At 41.0% G+C, this 20,352-nt stretch overlaps 1 protein-coding gene across 4 annotated transcripts in view; it reads right to left on the bottom strand.

Moving 5' to 3' along the window:
- The window catches only part of VWA5A (von Willebrand factor A domain containing 5A), a 35,919-nt gene that overhangs the window by 13,988 nt on the left and 1,579 nt on the right, over positions 1–20,352 (bottom strand). The window contains exons 2-20 of one of the 4 annotated variants that reach the window (XM_081932468.1): positions 20,086–20,153; positions 19,619–19,821; positions 18,382–18,604; positions 17,293–17,459; positions 16,751–16,865; positions 16,367–16,539; positions 15,932–16,020; positions 15,220–15,364; positions 13,756–13,835; positions 13,527–13,641; positions 10,873–11,037; positions 10,583–10,686; positions 9,575–9,780; positions 7,532–7,624; positions 5,789–5,815; positions 5,091–5,231; positions 4,545–4,643; positions 3,377–3,534; positions 1,991–2,114 (exon numbers count right to left, since the gene is read on the bottom strand). In XM_081932468.1, coding sequence (XP_081788594.1) covers positions 1,991–2,114; positions 3,377–3,534; positions 4,545–4,643; positions 5,091–5,231; positions 5,789–5,815; positions 7,532–7,624; positions 9,575–9,780; positions 10,583–10,686; positions 10,873–11,037; positions 13,527–13,641; positions 13,756–13,835; positions 15,220–15,364; positions 15,932–16,020; positions 16,367–16,539; positions 16,751–16,865; positions 17,293–17,459; positions 18,382–18,604; positions 19,619–19,821; positions 20,086–20,140 — 2,482 coding nt within the window. In that variant the 5' untranslated portion in view covers positions 20,141–20,153. Of the gene's footprint in view, positions 1–1,990; positions 2,115–3,376; positions 3,535–4,544; positions 4,644–5,090; positions 5,232–5,788; positions 5,816–7,531; positions 7,625–9,574; positions 9,781–10,582; positions 10,687–10,872; positions 11,038–13,526; positions 13,642–13,755; positions 13,836–15,219; positions 15,365–15,931; positions 16,021–16,366; positions 16,540–16,750; positions 16,866–17,292; positions 17,463–18,381; positions 18,605–19,618; positions 19,822–20,085; positions 20,154–20,352 lie in introns of all 4 variants that reach the window. The other 3 variants (XM_081932469.1, XM_081932471.1, XM_081932470.1) reach the window with 3 other exon arrangements.

Genomic DNA, 20,352 nt, shown 5'->3' with positions numbered 1-20,352 from the left:
TCATTCAAGAAGCTTCTTGGACGAGAAGCAAAATGTCTTCAAGGAAAAACAAAAAACTCTAGTTGCCTTTTGAAAAGCACTTTTGCAACACCGTAGACATTTTCCAGTCATGGATGTTTTCTGGATTTTTTTTTTCAAATCAGATCTAATAGCCTCAATTGAATGAATGAATAAAGGTGGTTCTTTGGATGTCTGAGCTATTTAATCCAGAAGACAGCAAACAGCTATTCAAGATAGCACAGATTTATATATTAAGTTTATCAATGGAACTCAAAGTAGTTTATATCATACACCCTTGACTACCTGACCTCCACAACAATTATCCTATAAGACTAGATTAAGCTGAGCATAAGTGATGGTTCTAAATCATCTTGTGAGCTTTCAGAACTGATGATGGACTTGAGTTTGGATGTCATGGTCCTATTCTAGTATTAGAACCACTAAATCCTACTGACTCAAATTGGGACAGGGCCCAAAGGTTAATCAATAAAACAAAAAACAAAAAAAAACCAGTAAACTATTTAATCCGGCAGAAAGAAACTTCATTAACTATATACTATTCTCTTAGGAAAAAAGATATTGACTTGTAAAGATAAAGTACATACACAGGAATAAATAAGATTAATGGACTCTACCATTGGAATATATTCACCAAAGTGTCATCCACATAAGAATCTGTGGACATATCCATATATTTTTCTTGGTAATAATTTAGAACTGTCTTGATATTCTCTTCTCTTGGAATAGTTTTTTGACTAGCAAACCTAGTTGCTTCTCATCCGAGTAGAAACTAGGTCTTATATTGCTTAGTTTTCTTCATGGTTGCCCAAAGTAGGCTAAGTGGTGCCATAAGCCACTGTTTCTTAATAATAATAATAATAATAATAATAATAATAATAATAATAATAATAATAATAATAATAATAATAATAATAATAATAATAATAATAATAATAATAATAATAATAATAATAATAATTTTATTTGTTAGCCGCAACCCTCTCCCGAAGGACTCGGGGCGGCGTACAATCAAAACAAATAAAATACAGATAAAGACAAACAAACATAGGAACAAAGACATATACATGTGCATGGAGGAGGTAGACTGATGAGTGAAAACAATTAAAAACACAATTTAAAATCCCATTAAAAAAAATTACAGAATTAAAAACCCGTCAGGAGCGATATGAAGCTATGGTTGAGCCAGGCCAGCTATTTGGAATAGGTGGGTCTTGAGCTTTACACGGAAGGAGCGGAGGTCAGTGGTGGTCCTAATATCCGGAGGGAGGTCATTCCACAGGGCTGGGCCCGCCACAGAGAAGGCTCTGCTCCTAGGCGCCGCCCCTCGGCACTGTCTGGTGGACGGCACCTGGAGAAGTCCCTCTCTGTGCGAGCGGATGGGTCGCAGGGATGTATGGGGCAGAATACGATCCCGCAAGTAACTAGGTCCTGAGCCATGGAGCGCTTTAAAGATCGTAATCAAGACCTTGAAACGCACCCGATAGACCACAGGAAGCCAGTGCAGCTCGCGCAGGAGAGGTGTCACATGGGAGTACCGTGTACTCCCCATAATTACCCGCGCGGCCGCATTCTGGACCAGCTGCAGTCTCTGAGTGCATTTCAAGGGAAGCCCCATGTAGAGAGCGTTACAGTAGTCCAGGCGAGACGTCACCAGCGCATGAGTGACTGTGCGTAAGGCGTCCCGGTCCAATAGGGGGCGCAATTGGCGCACCAGGCGAACCTGGTGGAACGCCCCCCTTGCCACGGCTGTCACATGGTCATCCATGGACAGCCTGGCATCCAGGAGGACGCCCAAATTGCGCGCCCGCTCCACGGGGGCGAGTTGAACGCCCCCAATGGCCAGAGATGGAATTAACTGGTTGAACCGGGGGGCCGGAACCCACAGCCACTCCGTCTTGGAGGGGTTGAGCTTGAGTCGGTTGTCATCCATCCAGAATTGGCTCCTCTCTACCTGTCCATGGTATCTCACCTGCATTCACTTTGAGCCAACGAACAGCTTTTCCTTCCAGCAGCTCCCACTCATCTTTCTGCTCTGCAGCTTTCAGATGAAGCCAGAGAACAGCCAGCACTGTTGCCCATATATCTGGGGTCACCTGAAAACAATGGTGGGAAAAAGACACAGAATGAGCCTAACATATTATTCCTAAGCAGGTATGCATAATGTTTGGCCAAATGATGTTTAGGAACTATTTAACAGCTAAATGCTATTGCAGATGAAAGCTGTTGTGCAGAATACAGAGCAGTGTGTTGAAAAAGGCAATGGATACCCTATTATTCATTGATAATAGTTAAATTCCCTATTTTCCATTGAATAATGGTCAATGCTCCAGCACTGTTTTTTGGCAATGCTTCGACTCCTGTTCCATTCTATGTCCTACCATGGAGAAATCTTTGCTTGATCATCTGAATGCTCTATTTCAGGAGTGTCAAACTCAATTTCAATGAGGTCCGCATCAGGGTTGGGTTTGACCTCAGAGGGCCAGGGATGGGGGTGGGCATGGTGGGCATGGCCAGCTCGACATAACTTGTGTTGGGGGCACCTGTAGTGACCAAGTACTAAGGCAGGACTTCCCTGAGACCATCCTTCACTCTCATAACCTTCCTTCCTTCTCTTCCTTTTCCTTCCCTCTTCATTTTCCTTTCTTCTTCCTTTCCCTCTTTTCTTATTTTTCCTTCCTTGGTCTCTTACCATCTTTCCTTTCCCTTTCTTCTTTTAGTTTGTTTTTAGTTTGTTTTGATAGCCCTCTGCCAGAAAAAACAGCCCAGGGGGCCACATGCGGTCCCCCATGCTCTCTTTTCGGCAGCGATGATCTCCTGCAGCCTCCTGGGGTCATTTTCACTGGCATAGGGCTGCAGGAGGCTGGTCCTTTGCTGTTTCCAAGCTGGCCCCATGGGCTGGATCTAAGCACCATGCAGGCCAGATCTGGCCCCCGGGCTTTTAGTTTGACACCCCTGCTCTATATTACGTATGAAAACTTGAAGTTAAGATGCTACAGGCTTTAGGGGAAGAGACGGCATAAGATGGTTCTGCCCTTCCAGTCCCCAGTCAGTGACTAAATGGAGACTAACCATGCATTGGCTTGCTGTCCCACATATTTTGACACTTCCCATCTTCACAAGAATGCTGTTTTACACTCTATCAACGTCATGATGTTTTTAGTAACAGTTGGCTTAGTTCAGATTTTGTCATTTAATGTCTTCACAGTGCATCTGGAGGGTTCTAGAACGCATAACGTAACTCTAATCTTATATTCCATTCCTCCAAAAAATATAGCCTTTTCTAATCATAAAAAGCATTCTTGCAAACAAATGAATCCCACCTGCAGTAAATGCCATAAGATCTCTATAGACTTACATGGGCTGGTGCTGTGCCTGAGATCTCAGCCTCATTCAGGTCTAGTATGGTGGCTAGGGCAGACCCATGAGGCCAGGAGCCATCTGCATTTTGCAGGGATACCAATTTCAAAAGGGGAGATTCTTCCTCCTGAGGTCTGAAAAGTCCTGGATCTTGAGCTATCAATATATATATATACATATACACACATCAATATCACAGCACATTGAGAATCCATCAAGGTTTATACAATATTTACCTTCCATTTCCTCTTGGCTGATTTCTTCATACCGAACATGACATTTAAACTACTCTTTCTGAGGCAAAACCCCACAGTTTTGGAGGTAAATGTACTTTTGACACAACCTTGGGAGTATCTTTTTTAGGTCTAAGAACCAGAGGTGGGTTGTTCCCGGCTCAGCTGAACCGGTAGTGGAAGTGGCGAGAGACTCTGCATGCGCACAAGTGTTGTGCGCGCGCGAGCAAACTGGTAGTAAACCAGTTAGGAACCCACCACGGCTAAGAACTACATTTATCCATAATATATCTTTCTAAATCCATTTAACTTTATCACAATAGCTTAGTCAAGTGAAGCAATGCCTAAACAAATTTATCTGATAAACGGAAGAACTTTCACTGGGTATGAGCATAAATGTTTACTTAAAAAAAAAATTAATCTAGACTACCTGTGACTGAAACATTACATTTCTAGTTTATTAACCTGAGTTGGAACCTTGGGATAAGATACTTTCTATTTGATATTTGGTTACTAACATGGAATTTTGAAGAGATTTAAAAACAAGATTTTTAGGAGCCAATTTCAAGATTTCACACTTATCTGGTACATCAAACAACCTGTTTCACCCCCTCTTTGTTGCCCCTCCCCAATTTCTTAATTTTAACTACAGGTAGTTCTTGGCTTACAACCACAATTAGGAATGGAGTTTCTGTCACTAGGTGGTAGTAAAGTGAGTCATGTTCAATTTTACAACATTTTTGTCATCATTTTTAACTGAATGACCTTCAGAGAAGAGATGTTGGGAATCACAAATCGCAGGTATCACTTACAGTTTTTCTATTCTCATAAGATTGAAAATTCTGGAATCAGAAGTGGCTGCAATATAATCCAAGCCAAACACACAGATACAATATCCATTGTTTGCTTTGTACATTGACTGACAGGCATTACCTAGCATGCACATCTGTGGTAGATCATCACACTCTTCCTCTTCATCATTATTACATGGACGTCTTTTTCCTAACATGGGTACATAAACTCCAGAATCATCTTAGAGGAAAAAAATAAGATAAACACTCTTACAGGAGAAACCAAAGTCCTCAAGACTAATTTTTCCTTCTGTTTCTGTCCATCCATTCCTCCTTGAGTCTGGATGCAGAGGTGGTATTCTACCCGATCAGACTGGTTTGCCTGAACCAATAGTGGAAATCTCGGTGGGCCCGTTCACCCGCCCTGGCTCTTTTTTGTCCTATTTAGGGATGTTTTTCAAGCAAAGCGCATGGGCAGAAGGCTGGGTGCATGTGTGGACGGGGTGTATGTGAACGAAGTGAGCACACATAGCTCAGTGGCTAAGAAGCTGAGCTTGTCAATTGGAAAGGTCGACAGCTCAAATCCTGAGCGCCGTGTAACGGAGCGAGCTCCCATTACTTTTCCCAGCTCCTGCCAACCTAGCAGTTTGTAAGCATGTAAAAATGCAAGTAGAAAAATAGGGACCACCTTTGGTGGGAAGGTAACCGTGTTCCGTGTGCCTTCGGTGTTTAGTTGTGCCGGCCACGTGACCACTGAGACGTCTTCTGACAAGACAGGCTTTTCGGCTTTGAGACAGAGATGAGCACTGCCCCGTAGAGTCAGGAACGACTAGCACATATGTATGAGGAGAACTTTTAGTTTTAGGGAAGGTAAGTGAAAACCACCCCTGTCTGGATGGTCTAAATTTCAGCAGATATAAGGTGATTCAGGTGAGAAGTCTGAAGTTGGAATACTAATACTAAACTCACAAAGAATTATTGACAACCTGGCTTATTACATTGTATTACACACTGATCTTAGTCTAAAGATTTCAAAACTTATTTGAAACAACAATCTGCATTCCTCCAAATCTTATGTTGCCTTGGGACATCCACAAGGAAGGGGGCAAAATAAATAAAAATAGTGGCTATAAACATGTGATTGAAACTTCATCCTTTTCGTGATGCATTTTAAAAAGAGGTGGGGGCTTTGATTCCATGGCTGTGACTGCCACTTTGACTATTTTAACCCTCTGACACCTCTGTTGTGGTCGACAGATTCACCCTTTTCTTAGATTTTCTGATTAAGCAGGATGAAATATGCAAGTCAATGCAGAAGTACTAAAATAATAGCAAAAATCAAGGGACTAGGAAAAAAAAGCTGTAACAGATTTTGTAGGTACTTACCACAGTCTATAGGTGGTTGGATACATGCTGCAAAACAGGTTACGTAATGCTTAATAATCTAACAGCCACATTTTTGTGAACACTACTTTCCAAGCTATCTCCACCCTATGTAAAATGAATTTCAATAGGCTAGCTGAGAGATGCTAGTAGAATATACATTATGTGTCTCATATGCATTTTTTTTTATTAAAAGAGTTTTGTACAAACAGATTTTCCCCCTTTTCACCCCCCCGCCATACAATATAAAACTCATACAAATGTTATGCCCCCCCAACCCCCCCGCAAAAATTCACATTCAAATATTATACCAAATACTTTGCCCCCTCCCCTCCCCGTCTTAAAGTAAATTACTCATATTGTATCCCCTCTCCTCCCAACAAACACAATATAAATTTCTCTTAGATTAATAATAGCACATTGATCCCATTTTCTAAGCTAATTTCACATATATAACTCTTAGTATAAATTTCTCCTAAAATAACATTGTTTCATTAATTCCATCTTCTAATTTATTCATACATATATATTACCCCGCCCTCCACCCTAACCCTCCCCCACCTCCCACACAAGCCCACCCCCCTGGCTTCCGCTGTATACCACTCTAACAATTCCAAACATCCCGTATATTATTTACTCTGATCATCTATCAATCTAAGCATTCTTACCTAAAGGCTACATAATAACTCCTAGTCTGGTATTTATTCTGTATATAATCAATCCATTTTACCCATTCCTGTGTGTAATTCTCCTGCTTCTGACCTTTTAAGAAAGCTGAAATTTTTGCCATTTCCGCAAACCCCGCCACTTTCTGAATCCATTGATCGATCAACAACCTAGCTGCTGTGATCATATGCATTATTTAGCTCTTCTTCCAATGCATCACTAATCAATTATTGCAGTCATCTACCCTCCCTCCAATTAAATATTATTGCTCAATTTTGCCCTTTCCGCTTTAAAGGAAATTTGCAAGAATGCCTGTTGATTGTGGTTAAAAAAAGGAAGCTGCCTGCAAGGTGAAATTGAAAATGTTCAATGAACTATTATTTTTCTTTCAGGATTACAAGATTACTTCACTGAAGGAAAGAAGATATGCTCTGAAGCAGAGGTGGGGAACAATGGTCCCTTTATGACTTGCGGATTTCAACTCCTATGGCTGGCTCAGGAATTCTGGGAGTTGAAGTCCACAAGTCATAAAAAAGTCATTGTAAGGCATTGCTTTTCAACTTTGGCAGCTTTAAGATATGTGGACTGCAGAACTTCCCAGATAGGACATTGCTGGAGTTGAAATTGACACATCTTAAAGTTGCCAAGGTTGAAAAAAACCTACACTAAGGTATAACTTACTCTTTATAATCAACCACTCTCTGAATAGCAGGTTTATAGAACTTATAATTACTAACTATAAAACTTCCTGGTTCATATCCCTATCACCATGTCATGATAGTTTACATTTTGTTATCTGCAACTTCAAAATAAGACTTTTAGAGGAACAAATGTTAGGCATTGTCCTCAAGGTCCAATTTTGGATTCTAACAGTTGTTTCCCACCTCAATTCTGCCAGCCTCTTAAAATAAGAGGTTACAACATAACTCAAAACAATCTCATGCAAATAATACCCTACACTTATTTATTGCATTTATTGATATGAATGAATGCATCCCATGTTTGATATCCATATAGAATATAAAAGAAATTAATGAGAACATCATTTCTTTGGTTTGCACAATGACCAACATGAATTACCTAGCCTGGGAGGACAGCAACCAAGTGAAAAATGACCAAATCCTCCAGGTGGTGATGCCATTGCAGAGCAGGAAAGGTTTGCTAGCTTCATGACTGCAGACATTCCAAAGTAAAACAGAACACAGGAAAACATAATTTCAATAGAAATTGTATTAAGTCAAGATTAATTTTTCCTTCTCTTTGTGTCCTATTCCTCCATGAACTGTAGATGGACTAAATCAGTATTTCTAAACTGTGGACTTGAACTAGTCAGGTGGAAATCTACGTACAGTATCTTAGAGTTACTAAGGTTAAGAAATGCTAGCATAGATCCCAGCAAATGCAGGGTAAATTACACAGCAACCCTGAGGCTGGAATATGGAAAAATTTCCTGAGAACTACTGGAAGCCTGGATTATCTATCTTACTTCTTAGAATGTCTAGAAACCAGGGGACACGAGTTCTAGTCCCACCTAAAGCCAGCTGGGGGACTTTGGGTCAATCACTTTCTTAGCCCTGAGAAGGAGGCAATGGCAAATCACTTTTGAAACTTGGCGAAGAAAACGATAAGGACTTGAACAGCCAATAGTCGTGAGTCAACAATGACATAAAGGCACAAATACACACATGTACTTCTTAGAATGACCCCAGATTGTAGTTCTCTATAACCTGGGAAAATGGGGAGTTCAGCTGTCTTTACATGCTTTATGTGGCTTCATTCACCATTGCCCAATTCTTTTAACAGCCATTAATTATGAAATGCAACCTCAAGTCACTAAAAAGCTGCCCTTGTCCCCTCCCCAAAATGGAGATAAGTTTCCAGAAATATTTGCAGCTTCTTACAAGAGAAAGTCAGAAAGATTCCTAGAAATGGAGGATGGAAGGAAAGATGAGATGGTCTAATGCAGGGGTATCAAACTGGATTTCTTCGAGGGCTGGATCAGCATTGTAGTTCTCCTCCACGGGCTGGTGGGGGGGGGGCAACAGGGAGCGGGGGGGGGGACATGGGATGGACACCTATTGCGGCACTCTACCGGCCAAAATTGGGTATGTGGGGTGTGTGTGTGCGCTGCCCCCACACTTTAATTTCACCCTTCATGGTCTCCTGCAGCATTCTGCTGGCCAAGAACGAGCTGAAAACTGGCCTCCTGAGAAGCCCGTTTTCAGCCATCAGAGTGCTGCTGGATGCTGTTTTCGACCATTTTTGTTGGCAGAGGCACCATGCACCCCACGGGCCGGATCCGGCCCACAGGCCTTGAGTGTCACACCCCTGGTCTAATGTAGAAGTATAGGGGTAATAGCAATAGCACTTAGGCTTATACACTGCTTCACAGAGCTTTACAGCCCTCTCTAAGTGGTCTAAAGCGTCAGCATATTGCTCCCAACAATCTGGATCGTTTTTAACTGAGTTTTGGCCCATTTTATGACATCTTTTGTCACAGTTAAGTGAATCATGCAGTCATTAAGTGAATCTGGCTTCCCCCATTGATTTTGTTTATCTGAAGCTGGCTATGAAGGTTACAAATGGTGATCACATGATCCTGGTTCAGTCCAATTGTCATAAATATATGCCAGTTGTCAAGCGCCTGAAGTTTGATTGCATGAACATGGGGATGCTGCAATAGTTGTAAGTGTGAAAATTAGTCATATGTCACTTTTTATTGCTATTGTTAACTTCAAATGGTCATAAAGAAATGGTTGTTAAGTCCCTGACCACCTGTACTGTATTCATTTCTATAATATTACAATCAATAATTCCTATTCAGATATTAAAAAATCCAACAGCCTAACAGGAAGGCAATAGAAAACCAGCAATCCAGCTAGGTCATTGTAAGAATATGATATGTGGATGATACCTAGCAATCAATAAGAGTGGATAGCTGCCACTTGCTCTGCAAATTGCTGGGCTGCTAAAATCCAGGGAGCAATGGGGCTTTTTAACTTAAGTTCCCCCTGGCAAGACTCCAGACTATCTGGAGAAACTCAGCTGCATATCTGACCCCCATTTGATTCAACGGCCACTCAAGGCCTGGGACTTATTCGCCATCTTTGGCTCCTGACTCACATGAAAGCGGGATATCTCGGTGGAGGAGAGGTCTTTGAATCGGTTTGCCCAGCTCTGTGTTCACACCCACGTAAGCTGTCTGGGAACACACCACCCCAGAGCTCAGGCTTGTCTCTAGCGCCAGAACCCGCTTTTCTTCCACCTTCTCCTTGTCCTCTTCTAATTCCTGCAACAGCGCCTGAGCTGCAAGACGGTGAACAGGGAGCCTGCACAGAAAGGGGAGGGATAGGTAGAGAAAGGGCTGCCATTACATCAAAGTCTTCATTGATTCTCAGTTCCTTCTATATTGTGGTTATCTGCCCAGTAAATATAGGAAAAAGTTAATACTTAACTACTTGTTTTGCATTTTAACTTGAGAAGCTGAAAAATCTAGGCTAAAAAGACTTATCTTTATTGTCTCTTCTCTGAAAAGAAAAAAAAAGCAGAGCCTGAATGTACCCCTGGGGGAGCATTTCTGTAACTTGGAAGTAACATGTAAGAACACACATATGGTTTGTTTTACATTGGCTTGGGCTGTTCAGCTTTAGTCAACCAATGTCTCCTTAACTACGTCTTCATTCTGAAAACTGCCAGAACAATTATGAATCCAGCCAAATCTCTTGGCTAAAGGATATGAATCCAGGGGGCAAGAGATGACACACACACACATACATCTAAGCAATAAAGCTGATTAAGGTGATGGCTTCCTACTTTCATTTGGCTTAACATACAAAGGACATGCTATCTCCAAGAGGAAACGACTCTGCTAGGTGAAAAGCACCTCTCTTTGAATCAACAAAACAGCTTCATCTTTTTCTTGGTTCATAAGCTACTCCTGGCTGCACCGTGTGTGAAGAGATAGCTGGGAGCAGCTCATGAAGAAACTCTGTGAATCTGAATAAAAGAGGCATCTGCTTCAGGATTCAGAGAAATAACTTGAATGTGCTCCCACCGACACACTCATGTGCCTCTTTTAAAGGGTTTGTTCAGACTTGGGTTCCACCTCGAAGGAAGGCTTCTGGGTTCTACCTTTCTGTCTTCTCAAGTTGGAATGAGAACTTTATTGTTTCTGTCGGAGTCTCATTTTGGAAATTATACTGAACGACAGCTGTCCCTTCCATGGAGCCTGACGTCTGTATAAAAACAAAAGGAAGGAAGGGGAAAATAAGGGAATGCTTTTCTTCTAAGAATCAGGACATTCTGGGATTAGAGCTGTGAAGGAAGGGCAACTGAGTACCCTTAGCTGAGCCAGCGCAAGGCACAGTCCACAGAGTGACGGAGGATTTCTCAGGTTGGTGGGCCTCAGGTGGATCACTTGCCTGAGGTTGGCCCCGGATCTGGGCATAGATGAGGCAGCGCTGACCTTGGAAAATGACCTGAGGGCCTGACCCCACAAGGTTGGCCTCAAGGCCAGAAGGCAGCTTCCAGGTCAGAGAGATCCCCGACACTGCTGGCTGAAGGGCCTTCTTCAGACTTTGCAAAGCCTGCAGGAAACAGGAATTTTATGAAAAAGCAACATAAGATTTCAGAATCCTCTGAGAAATAAAAGACAAAATTTGCTTTGAAAATGTTAAGGTTGTTACTGCTCTAGTTTTCAGCTTATGAAATGGTGTCTTAAAAAACTATCAAAGCTTTGGCTAAACCAGATATTCTATTCTGCTTCACCCACACCCACACCCAAATGACTTCTGGACTTTGAGGGACCTGCTCTAACAATTCACAGAATATATCTACATCTCTATAGATATAGATGTAGACATCTGTATAGTTATGCAGATAGTTGCTTTAATCTGGCAAGATCCTGTTTGTAGATGACCAACAATGTATTGTTTCGGGTTCCTGAAAGGGACTGCAGAGTTGATAATGAATTGCATGACCTTAAAAACTTCTAAATAAATAAATAAACTCATTGCCCTGAGCTCCTAAATGAAAGGAAGGATATAAATTCAATAAACAAACAAACAAGATTAATGATCTTATTCCAGAATGCAGGATATGGCATAGTGCAGTGATGGCAAACTTTTTCGGTTCACCATTGAGTGCCAAAAAGGTTGTGTGAAAAAGTTGCACATGTGCATGCTCATCAGGGCCACACTCCAGAAAAGCCGAACTTTCGGTTTTTAGAGCGCATGCATGCCCAACGATCAGCTGGCCGGTGTACATGCACAGGCTGGTTTTTGGCACTGCTGTGTGCAAGAAAGGATCGTGCTCCAGAAAAGCCGAACTTCCGGCTTCTGGCGCATATGCGTACCTGACAATCAGCTGGCTGGCGCTCAGGCACAGGCTGGTCTTCAGCACTGCCATGCATGCGAAGGACAACTGATTGTCGCATGCGCAGGCACTCCAGAAACCCTGAAGACAAACAGGCAAGCTTGTCTGTGCTGGGCGCACAGCTTCGTGTGCCACTTTGGCCACGCATGGCATAGGTTCGCCATCACAGGCATAGCGGACTTAATTTGAAGAAGACTGATTCTGGTTAAAAGTCAGACTAAACTTTCTAATAATAAGAACAGTTCAATGGGAACCAGTTACTTAGAGAAGTAACTAGGCTTCCATTCATTTGATGTGTTCAGATGGAGTGAAACAAATTAGGATGCTTTAATTTGGGTTTCTGCTCTTAAACGGACACTAGACTCATTGGCCTAAATAATCATTTTTATGATCCTATGAATTAAATCTTCCAACTTTAATTAATACTAAATAAAATGTTCCCCACTGAGGAGATGTTTCAGAGATATTTCCTTAGTATACCGATACGATTTCATCCCATCTGGGTTTTTTTAATCTAGGGACAGCTATGTCATAATAATCTTGTGATTAATTCCCAAATCTTCCAAATAACAAGAAGACAAGTATATATATCTACTAACCCAAAATACGTTCCTGTATTTGTGCTTCATGAAGAATATGCTGTTCTGACCCTCCTCCACAAACACAACAAACTGCAAAAAGTTTCTCTCGCAGGCTAACAAGTCAGTCAGTCCGGAATATAAATAGTTTTCTGCCACACCTATTCATCTCTGCCTCTCGCCTTTTATCCCCAGAGCTAGGGTGGGGCCTTGCTAGCAGTGGTGGCACTTCTTTCCCCAGGATTGGCCCATGGCTTTCCACTGCTCTCCTTTTCTCTGTCTTCTGTGCAGCTGCACGTCAAGCACTGGACCCAGCTGTTCCTCCTCTTCTTCATCAGCCACCTCCAGACGAAGGGGGCTGTTGACTCTCAATCCGAGGGATGACAGATAGCCCAGGCTCCGCCTCTCTCTCTCTGCCAGCTCCATTCCCTCTTCCCCCTCAGAGCTCCCAGGTTGCCCTGATACTGACCCTGACTCCCACACCTCCTCCTCCTCTGATTTGGCTGCTGGAGGGGCCAGCAGCCAATAAGCCACAACATAGGCATTATAAATTAAAATAAACAACTGGATTTCTCATTAGTTCTTGTCCGAACCAAAGAACTGCATCTATGTAATGTGTAATGTGGTCACGGCAGTGTCACGTGACGTATTTTCCTTCGCTAAACCGGGCATGGGCGTGGCCAGCATGTGTGACGCATCTGGCCCGTGGACTGGGAGTTTGATAGCCCTGATGTAAAGTAATTTCTGATGTTCCCTTTCCCTTTTTCTCAAAGATATTAAGCTGCTACAGCTGATATAAACCTACAAGTTCAGAGAGTGCCAAGGACCCTATAGTTCAACCCTGATCTACAAATGTTCTCTTTTATCGATAACTTTTAAATAATTAAGTGGCCATGTCTATGGAGACTCTCAATCATCCAGGTTACGATTGTCCAAAAGGTGCTTTTTTTCCCCTCCCAAAAAGCAACTGGGCTTTGTTTTGTCCTTGAAAACATTTCACTTCTCATCCAAGAAGCTTCTTCAGTTCTGGCAATTAAGTGGCAGCTTAAAAGACGCTAAATCCTGTAGCTACATGCCAATGACATACAGCAGAGCTCAAACATATGAACAGGAAAAGACCTCACCTTAGCCTGCATGCGTTCTTTGCCAGTGATGAATTCGGCACTGCCTCCAGCAGCTCGAGCAATGCCTTTGACCAGGGACGTGGAAGCCCCTTCCCCAATGCCAAAGGAGAAGCACCTGTTTGGGACCGGGGAGGGGGAGAGAAAGAGAGGGAGGGAGAGGTGAGAAGAGGATAGAAGCTGATGGAAGCCAGAAAAATAAACATCAAATAATTTTTCTTTCTTCGCTTACCTATGGGAGCCACTATTACGCCTAACTTCACCAATGACCTGATTTGTATTATTCACTTCTCCATCAGTGAACACAAAGATCTGTGAAAATGGTGAGAGACATGAAGTCCAGCCTGAACCACCAAACTATTTGGAAGCAGGTGAGAAGAAATTTAATAAGAACTTATGGCTAGTTTCAAAGGATGACAGGACTAGAAAACAACAAAGCTCTGTTTAATCAGAACTGATTCTCTATACAGTGGGCACCATTCTTTGTAGAGTGGACTCCTGGCTGTGCACACATTGTTGTTCTGTTGTGTTCTTTCCATCAAATTCACAGCGCTTCCCTACTGCTTGCTTTAAACTTAATTTTCTTTCTTTTGTTTTATATGTACACTACACAATACCCTTCTCTCTTTGTTTAGTGTTCTGTCCAAAGCATTTTTCCTTATATACAATTTCTTTTGTTTCGCCATTCTATCAATCATCTTTTAATACTAGCTTTTAACATAAAACTATGTATTTCTAAGGTACTGGATAACAAAATTGTTTTCATTCATTTGCAAAGAACTTTCACATATTCTTTCTTTGGTCCATTTTCCATTGATTCTGCTGGGAGATTAACCAATCTCCTAATGGTATTTTTAATAGTTTATTTTGTATTTTTTTTTCTGCAGTCATTCTACTTTTACTCCAGTTTTCACTTCTTTCCTTTCTTTCCCTTGCCATTTCCCAAAAATTCCTTCTTGACATTACAAAAATAATGCTTATCCCATTACAGAATGTCTTCTTGTATGGAAGTATGGAATCCTTCACTAAGTCTTTCACTCATTTATTATAAATAATCAAATCCATCTTGGATTTAGAATTGCTCTTTCATTTATCTGTATGAGTAGGCTTATACTTAAAGCAATATATATATAAAAGCAGAGCTTCTAAAATGGATTAATTGCCTTAACATTGAAACTGAGTTGGAGAAAATCTTGAATATATCTCTCAGGCTAGACTGAGTTAAAAAAACTGGTTTCTGGAAGGCAAGAGAGGCGTGGTCAAGGCTTTTTTCAACTCAAGTCTCTAGGCTAATTGGCTGAATTTAACCCATGCTTGATTCTCTAGACCGTTTTTTCTATATAGATAACTCACCAGTCACCACACATTCATTCTTGGACTCCAATGGATCACGTAAGTTCAAAATATTGCACAATTGTTTCAAAACTCCTAAGTGGTTTTCAAACAAGAAACTTTGCTCTCTGTTTCTCATGCTTTTATTCTTCCTTCCTTTTGCATGAATTTACTTATCTTGAAAGGAAATTACATGATGAGCATATACTGTATATATAAAATATCTACAACCTATAGCAAATTCTCCTCTTCATACTTCTGAATGTGAATATTACTATACACTTTTATTGTAAATCTTTTTGTGGATGTGCTTACTCTTGATTCTGTATGAAAGGGAACATAACCTTGTTATAACTTTAAATACCTGTCGAGAATGTCCTTCAAGGCACGGCTGGCTGTAAATGGCCTTCAGGGGCTCCATAATCTCTGTGCCTCCCAAATTACAATCCAGCTCCTTCACACGCTGGATAGAAGTGCTCATGCTTTCCTGGGTGTACTCCACACTTTGCCTGCAGAAGGTGCCAAAGGATGAAGCTCAGCCAAGTTTCCCCAAACTACCCTTCATATACAGTACTTCCTATATCCATAAGAATCATGCAATTCCTCTATACCACATCAGTGTATTTATGGCTCTCGAATTCAATACTGGGGACACAAAGGGTGTATGTTAACCACCAACAAGACCAAAGAAGACAATACCACAACGCATGATCTGGGGTCCAGAATGAGACCTCAAGGTTACATGCAGGCTCCCCAAAGCTTTGGTTTCATTCCAAGAACCTTTTAGCACTTTCCACCCAATTATAACTTTCACTTCACTAGAAGGGGAAATCATTGAATATGTAGGGATAATGACAAGCTGATTTAATGTACGTACGTTTCTTTAGATTTCAATCAAATTTAGCTTCAGTCATGGTCAGACCAATTTTTTTGTGCTGACATCCCTTTTAACTTGGTATATTTAAAAACAAACAAACAAACAATCTTATTTTTCCAGGAATACTTCATATAAATAAGTAAAAACTGGAGAAGTTAAAAGATAAAGAGTCTGACAAGAAGCAATTTCTAAAACTTACGGGTAGAATGATTCATAAGTAGAGCCAAAGCCATAGACGTTGAAGTAGCACCCCAGAGGGAGACTCTTTAGCAAGAAAAGCAGGGTTTCCTGAGATGGAGCAGAGTTAAATAAACATCCTGAGTTAGTTTCCAGTTATATTAAAGTATCCTGTCTACTTTTCTTTAATTTTACAAAATCCATTGTTTCTGGATACTGGATTAGGAGTGATTTAGATTTCAGGTTTCATTCCCAGGCCTCATTTTGTAATTTATTTAGTCACTGAGTTTGATCTACTTTTCAGGGTTTTGTTTTTTAAAAAAAGAAAGGACCAGGGACATCATATTGAGCAGCTTGAGGAAAATCCTAAGAATAGAGTGAAAACACTGTACTTAAACTTATAATTGTAGTAGACTACAAATCGCCATTTCAACCTATAAATCCATTCATAAGATACCTTGGCACTCTGAATGCGTGATGGTGACCCATAATTGTTAGCCAAGGTGGTACCCATGCTGCCAGAGCGATCTAGCAGGAAGATGAACTCTCCAACAGCACTATCATCTGGCTTGACAACTGAAATGTTGGGGTACAGGGTCAGCAGAAGAGCTGGGTCCCCCATTAGCGAACCTATATTTTTGTAGGAGGAAATGACATCAATAAGCATTTTCACTCAAGGCAGGGCTTTTCCAATTCTCAGTAACACTCCATTTCACACACATGATAACCTAATGCCAAAGATGGAGAATTTACGTTCCTTCAGATGCTGCTTGCTGAGAGGCATGCTAATAGAGAATGGAGAACTGTAGTGGAGAGGCACAAATTCTTGAACTTTGCTCACCTGGGGCAGCTCCAGACTTCCCAGTCTCTAAAATGGCACTAGTTTTGTGAACATCTTCATAATATACAAGCAGTTCCACATCACGGTCAAACTGGTGTCCTTCAGCCAAGCAGACCTTTGGGAAGATAAGTGAAACCAAAGTGCTTGCAGGTTGCAGTTCTAACACTGCTGTAGACTCTAGACCAGGGGTGGGGAACTGTGGCTCTTTTGCGACTTGTGGACTTCAACTCCCAGAATTCCTGAGGCAGCTATGTTGGTTCTGGAATTCTGGGAGTTGAAGTCCACAAGTCGCAAAAGAGCCACAGTTCCCCACCCCTGCTCTAGACTAATAATGGTGAATTTGTGACATATGTGAAAATGATACGCCAGCATTCACAATAGCCAATTCCTCCTCCCCCCCCAAAAAAAGCATGTTGTATTTCATTTTCATAGTTATTTGATATTTCTTTCTGTAATACATGGCATTGTACGGCTGAACTGCATTTGTTAAAAATAAATGACTGTATAAAGAATTATTTCTCTTTTGATCGGAGCAGATCTACCTGTGCAGTAGTGTGGTCCTCCGTCATATATTGCAGAGGATTTAGGCTGCATTTTGACTCTACACGGTTGATGCCATAGGGGGACTCCAACCTGGCACTGAGGCTGAGTGTGTAGGGCAGATCTTCTTTAAGCACATGTACTATATTAACAAATCCCACTTCTGAACCTGCTAAGAGAAATCATGTTTGAAAGTCTGCTTATAGAAAGTGGAGAGGCTGCTGTGGGGATGAGAGGGTAGCTACATGAATCTGGGGCACCAGGACAGCAGTTAAAGCATGATAGGTTGGGTCAAGACAGTCCAGGTTCAAAGACTGATCCTCACTCTGATTTTGGATTCCAGCAGATGCTTTGCTTGGACTCCAAAGCTACGCAGGGAGGGATATGATTACTACTTGGTTACCACTGAAGAAACCAATGGTAAACTACGGTGCTCCTCGCACGAAAAAGAAGTGTCCATGATGTCACAAGAAATCCTACTCAAATTGGAGGATGTGTCAGCCTGCAAAACTTGGCCTACTTCGTGAACATGGTGTGAGAAGAAAATAGGAAGGGAAGAAAGGCACTTTATATAAGTATTTCTTTTTAATTTGGAAAGGAAAATAATGGGATGTGATAGCTGAAGGTCTCCCAAGTTCTTTGCACCTTCTTCTACTCATCTGGAGGGCACCATCATGCAAAAGTCTGGTCTAGTAACTGCACATCATTTTGAACTGTATACACTAGTAAAAATAAAGAAAATGGTAAAATTAAATAGAAAGGGTCAATGGTGGCATACCTCTTTCTCAAGCTTCTTACTTCAAGAGTTTATCGTTTTAATGACAAACTATACCTGTGTTTGCCTAATGTGACTGAAACACTGCTAGCTGTACATCCCCAAATAATGTACAGAACATGCCAACTCCTATGTAAGCATTGCACATTATGCCTTCATGTCTCGTATGAGTCCAGCCACAACTGTCGGTTTTTAGGATGAAGCTGAGTTAATTGTCCCAGTGCTTGACACCATTGAGCAGGGAGGGCAGCGAAGGGGCTTTTTGGAGGCTTTGCTTTGGGGACTCCATGCTGGACTTGGGCATATAGTTAGTTACCTGCAGGAACATAGCGGGGGTTCAAGACAGCTGGCAGGACAAAACGGACGGCATCATCTGGTTCCACCGCTAGCGCTTGAACGTAGCGCAGTTTCAGTGTGGCTTCCCCACCAGGAGGAAGATTGCCCAGGTTGCACGTGAAAATGTCACTGGCATTTTCTTCTCTCTCAAGCAGGAAAGCCTGGTGGCCTTCGCTCACGGCATCTTCGTATTCTTGTTCTGCCTGTGTTGAAGAAGATGGAGAAAGAAGAAATAACAATACACTGCCTAACTCATAGCAAGGCTTTTGTCTTTTGGGGGTAATTTCATTGGTTTTGCATATTAAGAAAATTAGTAGCACGTTCAGGCAAAGTCAATGATACTTTTATTTTAAAATTCTGGAATGGGAAGAAATGCAATACATTTGTCTTGCTTTGGTACATCCATTCAATCCTTTAGAACATTTTGTATACAGGTAAGCCTTAAAAACAATAGGAAACCGTAATTAAAAGAGAAAATTACAGAAACAATACAAAAGATCATCTTAATGAGCTTTAATAGGAAACTGTATATTCACCTTCATTTGGAGATATTAATAACAGTTTAGAACAGACACAACAATTCAAGGCACACTATTAACAAATACTGAAAAGTATAAATAAGAATACATCCAAACAATGCATTTTAGTAGTGAAGTAAAGGTAAATGTTGTATTCTCTCAGAAAGACTTAAATCTCTTAAATTATCTTTTAAATGGTGTTGCTGTGGGAATGACCCAGAGTATGTTGAAGATATATAACAATGATAATGGAAAAGAAGGGAGGGAAATGCAAGGGTAAAGAAAAAAAACAATATATGTATGTATGTTATTTTCTAAAACCTAAGATGGCTATGAATAAATACTGCAATATAAACAGCTCAGGAAAAAATATTAAACAAGGAAAAATTAGTACAGCGATTGTAAAAGTAGCATTCACAGCCCACCTAAGATCAGACTAAAAGCATACTGTTTAGCAGTCAGCAGTGTTCTTTCCAAATTGATAAAAAATATATTCACCACTTAAAAACTGCCAACTATTGTAAAAACTAAGAAAATATACTAAGACCCACTAAAGAAAGAATCTGTAAAAAAGAAAAATTTAGACAAGCTGATTCTAAGGAGCAACATTCTAGATACATAATTTGGGTGCATAAATGAAACCTCTGTTGGCTTCACAAAAATGACCTCTAAATCCCTAAATGTTGTATTGCTTTGTACCTGCTTCTTCTCTCGGATCTGGGCCTCAATCCGTGTCCCACCAATGAGACCTTCAAAGGCATAGACTGCAGCTTCATCATCCAGAGGGAAGACAAAGGTGGCCTCCACTGGATTCTTTTCCTCATTCTGGTACTGGAGTTCTGATACTACGTCAGCCACGAAACCTCGTATAATGACATCCACAGAAATGCTTTTCAAAGGCACTGGGGTGTGGAAAATAACAAAAAGAAGATAGTTAACTCACTATCTGGCTGGGCCCAGAGCAAAGTTAATGCTAATTTGGACACAAAGACCAAATTCATTGCAGGCACTCTATATCTCTTCTCAAACCTCAAAGCCACCAATTGATCTACAAAGATAATAATAGACTGTCAGCTGGAAATCACCTTAGAAATTAAGGTTACCTGACATATTTTTAAACAGAACACAACTGGTTGTTTACTAACTGGTAATCACATTCAATTTACCTGGCAGATTAGAGGATGTGAGGAAGCCACTTCTATGTGTAGCTGATGGCCACATATTGAGACTCCAACTGAGGAAGACAAAAAAGATAATCCTATTTTTTAAAATTCTAATTAATTTATTGAAGAAGACAGAAAAGACGTTGGCAGTTTTCAGCTGAGTAATTTTCTTAAGGCATGTCTGGATAATTTCAGATATAAATTGTTTTATTTAAAACCATTCGTATTTTTCATTTGTATGATTTAGCTAGAGATTTGATGGGCACAAAA

Source organism: Natrix helvetica (assembly GCF_964273705.1).
Source record: "Natrix helvetica genome assembly, chromosome: Z".
NCBI classification, from domain to species: Eukaryota; Metazoa; Chordata; class Lepidosauria; order Squamata; family Natricidae; genus Natrix; species Natrix helvetica.
Note: the sequence above shows the minus strand (reverse complement) of the source record. Positions and strands in the feature narration are given on the sequence as shown.